The sequence below is a fragment of the Neopelma chrysocephalum genome, unplaced genomic scaffold, assembly GCF_003984885.1.
Source record: "Neopelma chrysocephalum unplaced genomic scaffold, ASM398488v2 Primary Assembly neopelma1_91, whole genome shotgun sequence".
In the NCBI taxonomy this organism is placed as follows: Eukaryota; Metazoa; Chordata; class Aves; order Passeriformes; family Pipridae; genus Neopelma; species Neopelma chrysocephalum.
The window spans coordinates 6,407,585-6,425,399 of NW_020897753.1; the positions used below are offsets into that span (position 1 = coordinate 6,407,585).

At 42.5% G+C, this 17,815-nt stretch overlaps 1 protein-coding gene across 2 annotated transcripts in view; it reads right to left on the bottom strand.

Moving 5' to 3' along the window:
- Positions 1–17,815, bottom strand: part of EML6 (EMAP like 6) — an 88,225-nt gene that overhangs the window by 56,505 nt on the left and 13,905 nt on the right. For both annotated transcript variants that reach the window (XM_027693477.1, XM_027693478.1), the window contains exon 3: positions 54–213. In XM_027693477.1, the coding sequence (XP_027549278.1) occupies positions 54–213 (160 nt within the window). The remainder of the gene's footprint in view (positions 1–53; positions 214–17,815) is intronic.

Here is a 17,815-nt window from a genome sequence, read left to right on the forward strand (position 1 = left end):
GTGGCACCCACCTGGCTGGAGGTGGCACCCACCTGGCTGGAGGTGGCACCCACCTGTCCGTCGGCGTCGAAGGCGAGGCAGGCGACACCGTGCGTGTGCGCGTCCTTGAGCACGGACACCGTGTGCAGGCGCAGCGAGTCCCACACGCAGATGTAGGGTTCCTTCCCCACCTGCCCTGTGGCCACCAGCGTCTTGTCCGGGTGCACGGCCAGGCTGTGGCACAACACAGAGAATGGAAAAATTACATTCAAAAATCACCTTTTTTTTTTTTTTACGTTCCGAACCCAACAGCTCCTTTTGATTTATTGGAATAACAACTGTCTTCGAAACTCGGTCTGTTCCATTATTTACTTTCAGTAATGTTTTGCTGACACAACATGACGAGTGTAGAATACAATTTATCGTGTAATAATACTTTAAACAGAAAAATTAAGAAAAACATAACCACTGTTTTTAAACACTTTTGACTGATAAGCTGATTGAACACAGACTTGTATCTTAGTCTTTCATAGCTTTATGAAGTCAGTGGATGATTTTCCACAATTTATTCCTCTTTTGCCCTTCAGCTCAAACACTCTGAAATAAGGATCAGAGGCTGAATAATGAGTATTTTTCACAAGAAATCCTCTCATCTTTAAATGTTTAAAGACAGCAGTCTCAGAAGAGACACAGAAATAAATTGTTTCACCAGAATCAAACCATAGTTCTGTTCACAACTCTTCAGATATGAAAATAATAATAAACCCCCTCTGTAAAGTCACACAAATACAAAGAGGGTTTTACAGTCACACAGGAAACAAATGGCTGAGTATGTGAGCTACAGATGGAATAAGGGAAAACATCCTATTAATAAACTGGCACTCAACAGATGGCCATGGGAAGCTGAATAGTTCTGCTATCCCTGGAGTAGATAATACTAATTATTAAGAAGAATTAATCAAAAAACTTAAGGAAGTTTCACAGAAATACATATTCCATTTTAATCAAAAAACTTCAGGAACTTTCACAAACGTGTTCAATTTGTTCATGTTAAAGAACAATTCATGGGAAAAGAACAACTTTAGCCCGATTGAGCTGTTTTATCTGCTCCTGCTCATGTCTCCTTTCTCCCCCAGATTGGGTTGTACATCAGACTGTGGCAACGAGTTCACCTCAATCCTAAATCTCTAAGGGGAACGAAGGGTGACGCCTCCAACTTCAGGTGTGACACCTGTAATTAAGTTAGAACACTTTCCTTCAATGATAAGAACCAGAGGAAAAGATTAATTGGGCTAATCTCTCCCTGCTAGAACAGAACTTAATTACCTCTGCCACCCTTCAGCACAGAGCAGCTCTCACACAGCAGAACCTCCCCTTTTGCATTCTGTGAGGAACATTTCCCACAACATAAATGTGACTGTTCTGAGTGTCCCTGGTGTTTGTTTTACCCTGTTTGACGCATGACATCACCCATGGGGGGCTATAATTAGGGAGCCCTCTCAATTCCTGGCCCCCAATGAGCAGCGTGATTTCCCAGCCCCCTGAGGACACTCATCTCCCCACCAGCCTTCCCAGTGCTCTCCGCCTGCCCACACTCAGTCTGGCTCTTGGATAACCAGGGGCTTATTTTTGGCAGGCAGAACAGTGGGTTACAGGAAGGAAACAGAGCCCACTTCCAGAACAACTCCTAGGACTGTCTGATACCTGGCTGTGATTACATGTGCCATGGGTGTTCAACTGTAAAAACTCCAAGTGCACATCTACACCATCTCTGCTGGGTGGGTCATGTGCTGCCTTCAGGGGGTAAGATTTCCTGCTGGCACAGCCTCTCTTGACTCTCTCTGCCTTCTTTAAGGAGGAGAAACTTCATTGCTTGTGTTTTGAATTGTTAAAGTGCATTTATTCAACTTTTGTGAGTAATTAGACCATTTATAGTGGTACCACATCACTCTTTGTGCCACTGGAATATACTGAAACACTATTATATTGTATTCATAGGAAAATACGATTGGAAGAGATAAGGTATTCAAACAGCTATTTATGGTACAGAAAACATTATTAGGGGATTAATTCCTATTCCTTCTACAGGGAGAACAAGACCTAAGCAGGGTGGGCAGAAGAAATTTCACAGGAGATTTTCACCCTGTTTTCCAGGTTTGAGGGAAAAGGCCACGAATTCCCTCTCACTAAAGGGCTGGGGTGGAAACAGAGAGGCTCCAAGCCCCTTCTCCACAGGACTGGCCCTTATCTCCGTGTAACAGCACCAGGAACAGCTGCACACGGGGGACAGAGGCACAAGTGCCCGTCCCTCCCTTCCAGGGAAGGCAAAGAAGCCAGGGGATTCCTGGCAGGCTGCTCTCCTGAGCTCCTGGATGCCCCTGCAGAAATTCCAAAAGCACTCTGATGTGTCTGCAAAAAACCCTCTTGTGCCTCCACAAGCCCCTCTGTAATGCAAACAATCCATCTGGGATGAACCCATAACCTGAGGTAACCTGCTGACATTCCATCTCATTAATAAAAAGGTCTATCAGGAAGAAGAGCTTTCAGGAAGCACTTCCTTTTCCTTCCCTTTCAAGATCAGCAGTCCTGGATGTAGCATCCAGGGCTGGAAGGCTGCTAATTCAGGATAATTAGAGATGCCAGACACGTGTTCCAGCAGGTCTGATGAAATGCTTTATAAAAGTCATTAGTGGATCCATCTGGTCTGGGGGCCTTGCCAGATGGTAAACTCTTCCTACCTCCACAATTTCTGTGGCAGCAATATCCTGCTCCAAGAGTTTCTTTTTCTTTTAGAACCACATTAGAATTCCAAGAGACAGAAAGTATTTGTTTCCTGTCTACATTGTGTTTCAGCCTATCCTGGTTTTCTGTAACAGGTTCCATACACTTATAAACTGAAGTTTAAAACCATGGCAGAACTAAGTAGAAAAGTTTAGATATGGAATGTAAACTGCTCCAAGCAGCTGAATATTCAATTGTTTGATTGAATCAAATGTTAAATTGTAATTTCTGTGTTTAAATTGTTCCCAAACTGCAGATAAAACAATTTTTCTTTCATAAAGCACACAGTTGAGGAACCAGAGAATTAGAGGTGCTAGAAAGAATGGATGAGTGGGAAGAACAAAAAGGGGATGAGGGAATTGATGGTTGAGGAAGTTTCATGAGAGAACAGAAAGCTCAGGGGAGGTTTAATGCTGGTCTTTTCAAACCTCAAAAGCAGTTACACAGAAAGTGGGGGGGCTCTTTCCACAAGGATGCACAGGGAGAGGACAAAAAGCAAGAGACACGAGCTGCTCTGTGGGAAACACTATCTGGATACAAGGAAAACATTCCTCATTCTAAAAACTAAAGATGGGGATAGGTTGCCTAGAGAATGGCAGAATCCCCTCTGTGGAAGTGGTTCAGGACTCACTTGGTAGGACCCTGGATGACCTAATCTAAGGCCGTGCTCTCCAGAGAAAGTTGGACTGGATGAGCTCCAGAGGCCCCTTCCAAACCAGATACTGAAATACATCAGCAAAGTCTAAAGTAATCAAAGTAAAAATGCATTTTGGCTCACAGCAGTTTCCCTGCATTAGATAATTGCTCCCTGATGCTGCAAAAAGCAATTTCTGTTATCTTTAATACAGGCCTAGGGAATTGATGGAGATCTTGAAAGGGATGTATCAGATGAGAGACAGAGGTTTAGAACTCACCACTCTGGGCCTTTTAAATCTATCACTGCACTACCCTATTTATCAGGGAGGGAAAACACTTTGTCACTGCAGCAGCCAAAGGCTGAACATTTGCTTTTACAGTTTTGGTGCATAACATTTTATGTTTTCTATTTAGGATGCTACATTAAATTGAATCTTTTTGTAACCATCCTATTAACTGTTCATACAAACTAAAACTTGTTTCTAGAACATCCCACCTGACAAAAAAAAAAACAATTGCTTTTTGAAAAAGGAAACAAACACCCAGGGCTGTGAGTGAAGTCACTGCACACTGGCTAAAATCCTCGTGTCAGGTGGACTGGTCCTCCAGCTCTTGCCAATGTAATTCAGTCTGTGCTGGGATGGTTTTGCACTTTAAATCAGTGTGCAGATATGATGTTAACCTAAAATAACTCTAGATAGATAGATCAATTCATCTCTACTTCAAACCCATCCTGCTTTAAATTTGGAATAACATTCATGTTTAGATACATCTTTACAGAACTGTGTTTTCTGTTAAGGGAGACTTGGGGACTGGCAGACACTGTCTGTATATGATTAATTCTCTTCAGATATCCATGAAAGACTTAATGCTCCTTGTTCAAAGTCAGCTACAAACCCTCCAGTTTAGCAGAACAGAAAACACAGCAGGTCTCCTCTCATAATTTAGGTCAACTTTGTGAAGTACTCAGGGCACTGACTGCTGTGCTCCAACACTGGACAGATAAATAAGATGACAACCATTTTTCTTAAGACTTTTTCTCTGTAGCAAAAAATATCTCTGAAGAAAAAATAATTCCAAGAGGGTCCAATCCTGCCCCAAAATAACCATTACGTGCCAGCAGGTACCTTCTCTGCTGTTGTCTCCTCCTGCTGCACCGTGCCAGTTCTCAGAGAGAGAGGAGCAGCATTCCCAGGATCCTGGCAGCCCAGCAGGGATGTCTGAACAGCAGGGATGCTCTCAGCCACACACTACTGCTCACTCAGAGCTGAGCACAGAGCTGTGCTCCAGCCAGCAAAGAACACACTCCCTACTCAGCAACTCCTCACCTCACAGAACAAAAGGGGCCTCTCCCCTCAGCTGGGGGGTCAGAGGGAACTCCCTGCACAGACAGAGCAATATCAGCAGCAAAATAAGGCAGGATGCAGCCTGACCTTGGAGATGGAGATGGCCCTGAGACACACAGAGCTCCGAGTGCACATATATCCATGTACAGTGCAGGCAGTGCACACACTCAGCCAGCTGAATTGCTGTTTACACATCTGAACATATAGCTGAAATAACACTTCTAAATACACTAAATATTGCCACGCGCTCCTTGCAAACAACTCCAGCACAGAACATATTTATCCTGACAAAAAAAGAATATAAATGTTGATGGGAACACTGCAATGGTGAAATTTTAATTTACTGGCTTGGATTTTATATGGTAATATCTTGTTTATATATAACACAAACCAAGATATGTGCACAGAATCATGTTTTTTTAGGATCATTTAGGCATTTTTAGGTCCAAGTTCTTACTAACTGTCCCACTGGTTGTTTTCCCCTCCATACTCCCTGTGTAGGAAGCAGTGATACAGCTCGAGGTTCCAGCATTTACTCACCACTCTGCACTGGCTTCCCACTTCCCAGAAGCCAGGCAGGATGTGGGAATTGGGTGGCCTGCCTCAGCCAGCTCCCATCTGCTCCTCGAGGAAGCAAACACCCCCCGCTCGGAGTGAAGGCAGTGCAGCCCCCATCAAAACCAGTGCCCCAAACCCAGCCCAAGGTGAATCCCTGGGGAAGCAGATGTGAGCTTGGCTGGCTGCAGGAAAGAACTTGGGAGCACAGACTCTCACAGGTGTTGTTAGGCTCCAATAGTCTTAGAGTGTCCTGGGAATCCAAGGAGCATTTGGACAAGGGTTTTATTTCTGACTGTTTGCCAGAGCTCAGCGGTGGTAGACAGGTGACAGAAGCACACAAAGTTACAACCATTCCTGCCACTCTTGGTCCTTGGGGAATTCCTGCTGACCTGCTCCTCCTGCCAGTGTTTGTTATTCCACCACATTTCAATAAGGTTTGTTCATCTGCCCAGTGCTTATTAGAAGTCCTGACAGATCAGGCCCAAAAGGCCACGTAAGCCCGGCAGAACATGGAATTTGTTGTGCCACCAGGAGCTACAGAGGGGTCACAGAGTCAGGTCAGATGGAAAGAATAAATGGCTTTTGATCAAGTGATTAAAATTTCCTCAATTTTCCAAGAGGAAAAATAAACCCTTGAAATGTAATGTTGTGAGCAAAACTGTTCTGCTCTTTAATTAAGGCCAGCTCTGACTTACACTCATGTGGATCTGTAAGGAGAGAAAAACTGGGCAGATTTCCTAAAAGGGAAGGGCACTGCAGCACATCCTGCAGCACTGGGGCTCCTCTCACACGGGGCTGCAGCAACACCACGGTCAAACAGCTCCTGAAGGACTGATTTTCTCATCCATGGTCATCTCATGGATATTTTACAACTCTGAGCTTCTCCCAGCAAAAAGAAATCCCAGGAGATTTTATCCAAAGCCTATTTAATGACACTGAAGGTAAGTAGAAACAAAATGCCCTCATGAATTGTGGGTTTTGAGCAACAGGGAATACACACAGCCTATGAGCCACACTACCCCAAAGAGAACCCATATTCCACTTTTCCCATGTGTGCACGGAGTTCCAGCTGAGCCTAATTCCATTTGTATTCATAGGATGACTGCAGCCTGCTGCAATATCTGAAAATAACCCCCAAAATGACATCACCAGGGCACGTCCAGAACTCTCTGTATGTGCCATGGTATGACTATTTCTTCAAGAAAGACAAAGTATTACACTTGAAACAGAGAAGCCTGGTCTATGACACGAAGATAAAACCAGCAACTTAAATGGCACCAGGTAACCCAATCATCTCCCAACACACGGAAAACTAATTACACACTGCTGTTAATTTAGTACTGCTCAACAGAAATCAGCAAAACTCTCATGTTCATCTGGTATAAAGAATTTGAAGGTCGGTCTGAACACTGTGATTGAAAATGTAATTTAGAAAAAGGCTGTAAATTGAGAAATCACTGTCACAGGCCGTTCCCCCCTTCATTTCCTGCCTTCACCCTGTTTCAGCCTGACTGCAGAAACACCAGAGCCAAAGTGCAGCCCAGACACACAAACTGTGCATGGCCACTGGCAATCAAAGTCTTTATTCTTCCCATTTATCACATTCCAGGGCTGAGACAACTGAAAATGGCCTGAATGTAGCTGTGCCTTTCCTCCCAACAGCAGAGATGTGGTGATAATTCAGATGAAGCCAAGAGCTCCAAGACTAGTGGTCACAGTGAACAGCAAATCCTGAGCACTAATTAATTGCCCACAGCATGGTGATGTCAATCCCCATGGGAATCACCAAAGGGACATGAAAAGAAAACCCTGGAAACAGGACAGGCAAAAGACAGAGCTGAAAAAAAGAGGAATCAAGAGAGAGCTGCAAAATGAATATGATACAGAAGATGTGATAAAAATAACCAAAAAGCCCAGAAAACAGTCAAGGAGAAATGGGAAATATTACCAAGATCAAGGAAAAAACCCAGCCACTGCCATAACTTTCCTGGACCACTCCCACTTTAATTTTCAGTTTAAGCAATTTCATCTCATCCAGTTGGAAATCTCCAGGTCTAGTCACATTTATGACAAATTGTGTGGTCTGACAAAACTCAACAGGCTCTCCTTAAAAAACCCACACTGGGATAATGACATTGTTCGCACAGGTTTGCCTTTCAGTGCCGATCAGAAATAAGGATTTTAAGCCCAGGGAAAGTGTTCCTGCTTCAAGTACAATGAATGCAGAGCGTGACAGCTGCATCCTACTTGGGCATTCTTCTCGTGACAATCCTGTCCCACCATATTTTAAGGTTAAGCACTTTAATGGAAAGAAGTAGAGAAGAGTAAGAGCCTGATTCAATAATATATCAAATAAATGCACACCAAGGGGTATTTCACAGGTCAGAAGCAAATTATGGTTCTTTGTACACAGAATGTCTCCAGAAATGATAAATGTGGCAATATCCAATGCAGTTGGAGAAAAACATTCCTTTTTAGACACCTCAGAGCATGGGGAGTTTGCAGTGCTACCAAAGATGCTTTTCTCTCCCCTCTGAACACTGCCAGCTGATACTCATCAGCTCCCAGGAAAGCAAAGCCAAGACCAACAACTTAGTTACTTTTCAAAAAGATGGAGTTGCACACTGGGGATCATCAGATTGCACTGAGGGGGATAAAAGAATTTTCCTGTGGAGAAGGGATTAGATTTTTTGTACTTTCTGAATGACAACAGCTCCATAAGCTGACAGGTCCCAAGGTATAATGCACACAGGGGGTTGGAGGGACATGGAACCACTGCAGAGCATTAGAATGGGTCTGGACTCTGAGCTTCCACTTCCAGTGGATCTGTGGCAAAGTGAATGAATCTCAGTTTTCTGAGCACTCTTGCCAGGCTTCTGAAATTCAGCTTTGCCAATTAATTGTGGAGAACACAAACACTATGCCTAAAAATTCAAAGACGGTTTTTAACAAGTACATATTAATAAATCCATTTTCCCTTTTCTCTAACAATTCAAACAAGAAAAGTTTCTATGTGGATTATTATCATCCACAAAACAATTTCATTTTTCTGAAATTTTGAGATTTCATTTAGTAGGTGATGGCTGTTATCTGGCTTTTACATCATCTGACACAACCTGAAGATTTTTAAGTATCAAGTGTCTCTTTTGTGGGGAACAGATTACACAAAAACCCTGTTAAACTTCCCAGATAACAGAATTAATCTGGTTTCCCAGATGCAGAGGACGTGTAAAGACATGTCACCCAGCCATAGCTTATTATTAAAAAGTAGCCCAGTATCACTGCTTTATAATGACAAAATAGAAAATAATTAAGGATGAAAACCAGCACTTTGGTTTCTCTGTACTCTGCTACCCTCCTGATGATGAAGTTATGCAGCATCACAATAAAACCACCAAACGATTCACCAGTAACACACCAATGCTCTGCACATAAAATCTGGAGAGGTCAGTGCTAAAACACCACAGAAACACAATTAGATTTAATGCTGAACAGAATCTTCCACTTCACCCTTCTCTCCTTTCTACCACAGGCTTGGGCAGTTCAGGGTTTGGGGGATTTTTTTGTTTGAAAAAGCCTAAATAAGCAAAGAAGGTGCTTACCGGCTCTCCCGAGCAGCTCCTGGGAGCGCAGCTCAACAACTGAGCTCTGGATCTGCCCCCAGCTCTGTCCCCTCCCCATCCCAGCTGCCCCTGGTTGTCCCAGACGAGGCCCCTCCAGCCCCAGCTGCAGCTATTTTCACTGCCCAAGTCCTTTTAGTTCCAAGCTCAGCAGGTTAAGCAGAAGTGAAACCCTCACCTGAGAACAATCTGTGCTTAAGGGGCATCACACAACAGCAAACTCTCCCAGCACACAGCTGCTTTTTATCAGGGACAAAAAAAAGGTAATACTGCAGCCCACATCGATTTGATATCACAAAATTCCCTCTACAGCCAGGGCCTTTTCCCAGGGGAATCTTCAGTGCCCAAGACATGGGTGTTACACTGAACATCTCCTGGATGTCAGGTGTATTCTCCTGTGATATTACTGACTATTTCCTCTAAGTCACATTATGTAAGCACTTTCTATGCTTTTATTACAAAAAAAAAGGAATTAAACTAAGGAGAAAAGCAGGGACTGGCTTTATTAGTTACTCAGAACAGGGAGCTCACCCCAGCATGGTGGGCCACGTGAAAGCTGCCTGAGGAGTTAGAAAGTCCATTAGAAACTCCATTATATTATTCCATCAACCCACAATTTAACAAAGTAAAAGAAAGAAGCGGCTTCAAATGGAAATGTTAATAATGATTACCCAAGCCAAAGTAAAATCTTCCTCTGCTTTTGCCTTCTGGAATCTCACAAAGGCTGTACAAGCTCTAAAAATGTATTTTTTGGGACTCAAGGGGGGACGAGCAGTGCTTTCAGACGAGAAGCTGTAATTCAGCAGGACCAGAAAATCAAATTACTCCTTAGACTTCTACGATATAAAAATCTTACTCTTGAGGTTCTACGTCCAAAAACCAGGAGTTAATGCCAACATTTTACTGGTATTTAGGAAGAACACCCAGCCTTCCTTCAGTCTCTGTGGTGCCTGTTTGGAAGCACAGTAAGATGCTATAAATGTGCAGAGGAATGTACATACAACAGAAGGATGGAGCACATGGTCTACATGTGAGAAAGCCCAGGGACTTAATTTAGGGGCCGGTGCATTGGAGGAATTCCCAGATTTGCCATAGAAGGAATAATAAAACTGAGGAGAAGTTTACCCTTTTTGAGTTCCATGGCAGTGCTACCTAAGTCTCCTAGTTTAAAATATCTCTATTATAGTCTGCAGTACTAATACAGCTGAAAATAGAGCCATTAATATTTTCTGATTATATTTGTATTTTTGAAAGCAAAATATTAATAGAGATGACTGATGTGTGACACACAATCCACATTCTGCTCTCTCTTGCAAAAATATCAGGGTAGCTGAGAAATAACCAGAATTTTAATGCATGTTAATTTGTGCAATGCATTTTGCATACATTTGCTTTTATTTTTGTATTCTGCAGGCAGCTGGAATAAGTAAAAAAAGATCTGTAATCAGCCCAGAATTAAAAAAAAATTGTGAAAGCCAAGACTTTACTCCACAGTCATTGTTTAAATATTAAAATAGTAAAATTACATGCTTTGCCTTTTATGATCTTATAATGAAGCCATAAATACATTTGGAAATGTTTGCATTTTTACTTTGGAAACGAGCTTCAACAGAATAAATCTATATATTCTGTTATTTAATATGCATTAAGAACAAATCTAAATACACCTTCAGGTACGGTTCCAAAAAGCCCCCATAAAACCTGAAGGTTGCCACCTATTTTGCCAAGAACTCCTCATTTTAGAACCGCCCTCACACCCAGATAGTAGGTTTGGGAAGAGGAGCCTTTCTACGTTTCCATTTAATCTCCTTACACATAACACACACATTTGAGTCACGGTTCCTCCCAGGAAGGTGGGAATAGCTTGTCACACAGAAAGATGAGCTCTCTTAGGCTTCAGGTGAGTATTTTGGGAACAATCCAGGCCTTTCTTCACATAAACCCCTCTATTGGAAACATTTCACTGGTTTCTGATGCGCAACTGAGCACAAGCAACACACGCTGAACCTTCAGGAGAGCACAGAAAATTAAAATAGGAACAAATAGGGAAGATGTTCCATTCTTTCTGGATAAGACAGTTGAGCCACCAAAATGTGGGTGAGCACAATGCCAAGAGTTGCCCCAACCCCCTCCTGTGAAAGGCACAGTTCTTGGGAATCTGCACAATAGTAAAACGTGCAAAGACTGCCACAGGAAATTATCCTCAGAGACCTGATTGACTTTTGTAACTTGGAGTGAGATATTTAATCCTGGGGTAAAGTCTGTAATAGCCACGGCTACACCAGCTCATAAACCACTCCAGGGGAGGGGCTGTAACAGAATTTACACAGAAGAGTGAGAATGGAACAAGAAAAAAGAATTAAGAGAAAACAAGACAGCAAGGAAATCTCCCCCCATCATTCCAAGAATGTCTCCAAGTTGGAGAGCCCCCGAGGCAGCCTTTAGGGGGGTGACTGTGGGGTCTCATGCACAGCAGGCTCCTGCAGTTGTGTGGCAGTTTAGTTGATAACTCTGAGCTCATCTCCCCCCAAGGCCAGTGAGAAGCACTCCTCTTTAGTCACTGGCAGCTCAGCTTTCTTGTGACAACAATGTAAGAATCATAAATTTGGGAAAAAAAAGAAAAAAATATTAAATCAAGAGAAGCGTACTTTGAAATATGAATATTCCAATCAGGAAAAATTAAAGTCTAACAACAAAATTATGTTCAAAATGTATGATATGCTGCCAATTTTTCCTATGAACCAAATTCCTCAGGGATTTTTACTGGTTTATGAAACAGCTGATCAAAGACATGCTAAAATTTTCCAAATAAGACAGGGAAGATGTGTATGAACAGCCAAGTCTGGGAAATCCAAGAAGAAAATAGGAGACCAACCTACTCCGGTTTCAGTTCCACCGAAGCTTTTCCACTTGGGGTGGTGGGTGCCAAAGGGACCGGGAAACTCCTTCCACCCCAGTGACTGGAGGGAGCCAGGGGGAAAGCTGCAACCCAACATGTTAGAAAGAGTCTGCTGCCATTCCCAGAGGAGCCATCCCTGCCCAACATAACTGGAAGTGACATGTGAGATGCTGTGCTCTGGCTGCAGACAGACACGAGAGCTGAACATCGCCGGGATCTCCCGGGCAGAGCGGGATGGCTCCTGCTCATGCCTCAAATCCGTGTTGGCAGCAGGGAAGCTCTGGTGTTTGGGATTCAGGGCTTTGCTGCTGCCATCCAACACACTGGGGTGTGTTGTTCCAAGCCCCAGCCCGAGCCCCACAGCCAAGCCATGGCTGTGGCTATCAAGGCCTTTTGGTGACTATTACCATCGCTTTTTTTTTTAATTTCTATCCCATACCAGAGCCAAAAAAACCCCTCTTGTCACAGTGCAAGAGCTTTTTTTTTTAACTGGTAACATTTCTTAGGAGCCTAAAATTCTGTGACAACTCAGGCAAAGCTCAGATTTGCCAACATTGAACATCTCTATTTAATTCCAACCGCTGAGCAATTCCAGGTTTAAGTCCAATACGTTCATAAATGGAATGAAGGGACAGCATCACTCCTTGCTGTTACCTCTGGGACAGAAAAGAGGGTGTCTAGTAGTTAAAGGGGTAATCCTGGGATGACATTTAGCCAACAAGTTATTTGAAAGCCAAATATATATAATTTTTACGTTTACACATTATATAATACTACATAATCATATAATAATCATATATATATTTGTGTTGTATATATGTTTAAAAATGAGAACACAATCCTGCCAAAGGCTGAGGTGGATCCCAGGAAGTGCAGCTCAGCTGGCAGTGAGCTGTGACAGCTGCTGAATGTGCTCAGTTTGGAGGGGTTTGGGCTCGTTAAATGGTTGTATCTGACAGGGAGGGAGAAGGCAGGAAAAAAAAAAGTGTGCAGTGCATTTAACTGTCATCACATATAAAGTAATTCCCACCAAACTAAATGACAAGGTAAAAGAGCATTTACCTCTAGGCAGTGGGGAGTCCCAGGGATTACACATGAAACATTACGGATACCACGAGAAAAATGTGAAGTGCACCACAGTGTACAGAGCACATTCACAATAATTCCATCAAATAACTCCTTAACACAGCAGGAAATGGGGCAGGCTAAAGAGCTGTCTTATCCAACAGCAGTGTATTCATACTTCATTTAATCTGTCCTGTGCTGAAACACAAAATACGCTGGTTATTCCTAATTTAAATTATCTCCTGGCCCAGCACCAGGTCTAACAGTCAACCAAAATACAGCTGTGACGTAGGCACAAGGATGGAAATGGGTGCTGCCTTCTCAGCTCTCTTACAAAAGCTAATGTTGTACCTCACATAAGGCAGCACTCAGAGAACAGGACTCTCTGTTCAGATTTACAATATTCTTTACACAGACATTTACAAAAATAAAGAGCTGTCACCCATCTCCCATGCACATCCAGGATTTCCTCACATGCCCAGTCACACTCATCTATTCACCAGGCTCTGGAAAGTTAAAGATCCACATCCTAGTTCTCATCGGAGCATACAAATGAGCCCTGGAAATTCCAGTATTTTCTAGAAATTTTAGACATGGAAGATGAATTTACTTCCAAACTTTTCAAATGATCCATCTGTGTAACAGAGCAATTCATATGTTAGCACATAAGGCAGTGCCCACAGAGCTAAAAAGCAAATCATGGCTGTGGAAACTCTACAGAAAGAGAAGAGAAATAGCAAAAAGGGAAGACAGAGTTTGGGGATTTAGCATGTTCTTTAAATCAAGCAACTTCCCTTCTGTGCTGGCTACAAAATGGATAGTTGGGAAAAAACATCTGAAGGGAAACGGTTCAAAACCTTTAAGTACTGTTATTTTAGGAGACAAACTTGGTAGAGGTTTGAGGTGCCTTTGCACATGCAGTAAGCTCAGGCTCCTGACTTTGGGAGCAGCACCACAGCCAGACAAGGGAAAGAAACTCCACCAACACCTGCCCTGCTGTTCACAGCCCACAAACCACACGCAAAACCCAACTCCACAGGAACCTACCCAAAGTGATGTTTATGGAATTGCTCTACAGTCACTTAGAAATGAACTGAAATAAAAGGTACATACAGCAAGTTTCAAGTACCAAGTAATGCCACGCAGTTCAATGAACGTTTTACATAAGCAGAATTTTCAGTATTAAATTCCTGAGGAACTGGAATATCCCTGGAGGTGCTCACTGACCTTCCTGTTCCGGTGAGCGACTGATCAGACACGTGGAAAAGATATTGAAACCCACTTTTCTTCCATAGGACCAGCTATGCACCCTGCATTAGGCACCCTCAGAATACAGGAACCCCCCCCCCCAGTTATTCAAAACATGTCTTTTACTGTGACATACAGTTATTAATGATCCAAATAGTTCTCAATTCTCCCTGTGTTCTAATGGATGTGCACCAGTGGCAGACACGGACAGGAAGGAGCAGGTGTGAAGTTCTGCCACTCCCAAAATCCCTGACGTGCTGTATTTGAGGGGGGGGTAGGGTGGTCCAAAGAATGCCTTTGAAACTTCAGTTTTGTGAGAATAATACCAGGAGTTATATAAACAAACATGGAATTCTGACTCTTTATGTTTTTATGTAAGCACTACGACTCATTATTTCTCTTTTCCTCTTGATTCCTTAGCCAACCCTTCAGAGCAGAGATTGGGAACCTGGGGTTGTGCCCTCTGTGAAATCTCCCAGCTGGGCTCCTGGGAGCCCTTTTTGCTGTATTTCAGGTTTGGTGCTGCAGTGGAGGCTGAAGAGTTTTGTGCCATTATGTAACTGCCTGGCAGCATGGAGCCTCAGGCACTTATAATCTGGTTTACTGCTTGTCATTTGCTAATACTTGGGGTTTTTCTCTAGCTTATGGTATCATGGATGTTACAGGGGGGTTGCCTTCCACTTCCCGGGAGCAGAGTAAGCGGCTTCCACCACAGCTCCAGGTTCCTGTGGAGACTGAAATGTCTCTCCCTGCCCACAGCAGCTCCCCCGTCCCCCCGTGCCCGAGCACAGGGAGCAGCGCAGTCCCCTCCCCAGCGCAGTGGGGTTTGCTGCCATTGGAGGTACCGCCGAGCGGGCTCCCGGAGCCAGTGTGAGCTGAGGGCAGCGCTGTTGCACACAATCAGCTAATCAAGAGCATTCAGCTCGGCTGGGCAGCCTCCAGATTTCCCCACACCGTGGCAGCCGGCCAGGGGAGGGAAACAGCAGCGCTCCGGATGCGGGGACACACACAAAGGAACAGGTCTCTGCAGCACTGATTCGAGGCGTTCCTGTGTTCCAGAGCTTCCAAAAACACAAGCTGCTAAAGGAGATTTCACGTGTCCCTGTACACGGTTCAGGTATCTGCTTGCTCTTCTATTCCCTTACAGTTTTACTGAGCGAAATATCCTCTCTCCAAGCAGAAGTTAAGGAAATTTGTATTTAACGTATCCATGCTAGAAACCTATGGCAAAAACATGTATCACACCTAATAATCAGTATCGACCTAAGGTAAAAATCACAGTGCACAAGCCCTCCAAAAACTTCATCTCATTCCTGGCATTCATTGTCAATTCAAGCCATACATTTTCTGATATTCTTATTTCTAATTTCTCTGATGATGCATTAACCTGTACAGCAATAAAAATTGCTGACATATACACCGACATAAGAAATTTGGTGCAAGAGTTGAAAACTGTAGGATTTGCCATATGTGCTTCTGAAGATTATTCCAGCATTCTCCTCTACAGCTCCAGAGCAGACAAGAAAATAATAGGGCATATTCTGACAAAAGCCTTTAAACTACCAACACTTAGCAACTTCTATATTTTCTCATTACATGAAGAAAGGAACAAAACATGCAAAGCCCTCAAAACTCTGAAGTTCTTGGCTAAGTTCAATCTCAAAGGAAGAAATTACTTTATATCTATCTTCTTAAGATTACAATTATCTATAAAATTGGTGTTTTCATAGAATTACTAGTGTTCTGCCACGGAGGACCTGAATTTATGAAAAGTAATTTTTAAAAGGATAGAAGGATAATTTTAATAAACTGAACTGTCCTCATCAGAGAGGAGAGATAAGAGGGACGAGATGAGCCTACAACAGATGTGCAAATTTCTTTAAAAAGGTGTTCTCCCTCCACTTAATAGGAAAGAAATAAAGGGAATTAGCCCTCTTAATTTATTCTTTGTCAAAATTTTGTCATAATATGAAGTATCAAATTTTCACTAGAAATTACTGTGAAATATTTGAGGTCTGTGATACAATTTCTATCACAATTTGAAAGAGTTGCACATCCAAGAGAAGCTCCCCAAAATTCTAATTACATTCTGAATGCCATGATGTGTGGTATAGAATCCAAGTGATTAAATGGGGGAAATAACTAGAGGAGGGAAGTGCCATCACAAAAGAGACTAAAAGGACAGTGGCATTTCTTTAACACCACTATTTAACAACATTAAATACTCAAAGATCTGATCCAGTCTCAAAGAGCAGATTTTGTTCCCTGTGAGGAAGGAGCACAGAGCTGCCCATCCTAGAGCAGCTTGTCAAAGTGACACGGTTTGATTGAATTCCCAGATAGAACCAGACAAACCTCTCCAGTCTGACAAGCAAAGCTTTGAAATAGCTCCTGTGATAAAGACAGTTTACACCAACACTCGATATATGTCATTTGAGACATTTGAGGCCACCTCCTGATAGCTCATATTTAAAAGAAAACCCAAATAAACCCACTGTGGAAGTAGGAGGCCAGACCACATGCAACAATCGCTGTAGCTGCACAAGGCCTTGGACTGGGAACATAACTGTATATTATAAACTTGTTTTACAGCCACTAACAGAGTAGTTCCACTGAACAGCATTTCAATAGGTTTTAAGAAAAAATAAATTTCTAAACAGATGAGAATTCCTCAGAATCCTAGAGGGATTGTTTTATGGTCTTTTTTTACTACTACTTTTTTTACTACTACTGCTGCTACTAGTTATTTACTGTTACATTCACTGTTATAAATACCGTCATTGTGCAATTAATATTTGCAGCTAATAAGTGAACAACACTTGCAGTATTTAACTCTGCATATGGAAGAATTTCTGAAGATGAGGAAGCAGATGTTTGGCATGAATGGATGCCCAATTTTGGTGTGCAGGCATCAATATTAGTGTGACTACACACAAACCGTAGTACCAGGCAGCAGGATTATGCCTTGAACATTCCAGTTTGCTCATGTAATGAAGGCACTCAAAATTCCTGATAAAAAAACCCCAGTGAAATCTTTTGTAACAGGGAAAGTCAGGCAACCAAAATAGCAGGGTTGCTATATCCCTCTGAGAGTAACCTTTATTTCATATTCTGTTTTTATTGCCATCATGTCACTGTATTTCAATCCATCTGTCACAGAAGAAAGAACAGATTTCAACGCCAGCATTAACACAAGTTCCAGCAATAAGAGGCAGAGCACCAAAGTTCACTGTGCTGTTGGAATGTTTAAAGGAATTTGACATAAACATATACATGGCCTTGAGATCAATGCTCCCTAAAGCTCTGGAGGTCTCATTCCCAGTCTGTTACAAACACCACTTCTAAAGGAGAATTTAAATTCAACTTGTCTGTTGGACACAAAAGCCAGACAACTAAATGTTCTTGGGGCAGAAATGTATCTCATCTTGCTGCAGAAATCTAATCAAGACTTGGAAGAAGAAAAAAAAAAGTATCTGGAAATTGCCTCCATAAATCTATCTGACATCCATTTTGTCAGGAAGAAAGAGAGCAATAACAGTTCATGGAGGTTGGTCTCTTCTGTCCTGCAAGATGCAGTTTATAAACATCTGTAAAGACCAGAATTTGTATATATACTTTTGCAGGAAGTTTGATAATACAAAACACTAATACAAAACACTAATACAAAACACTAATACAAAACA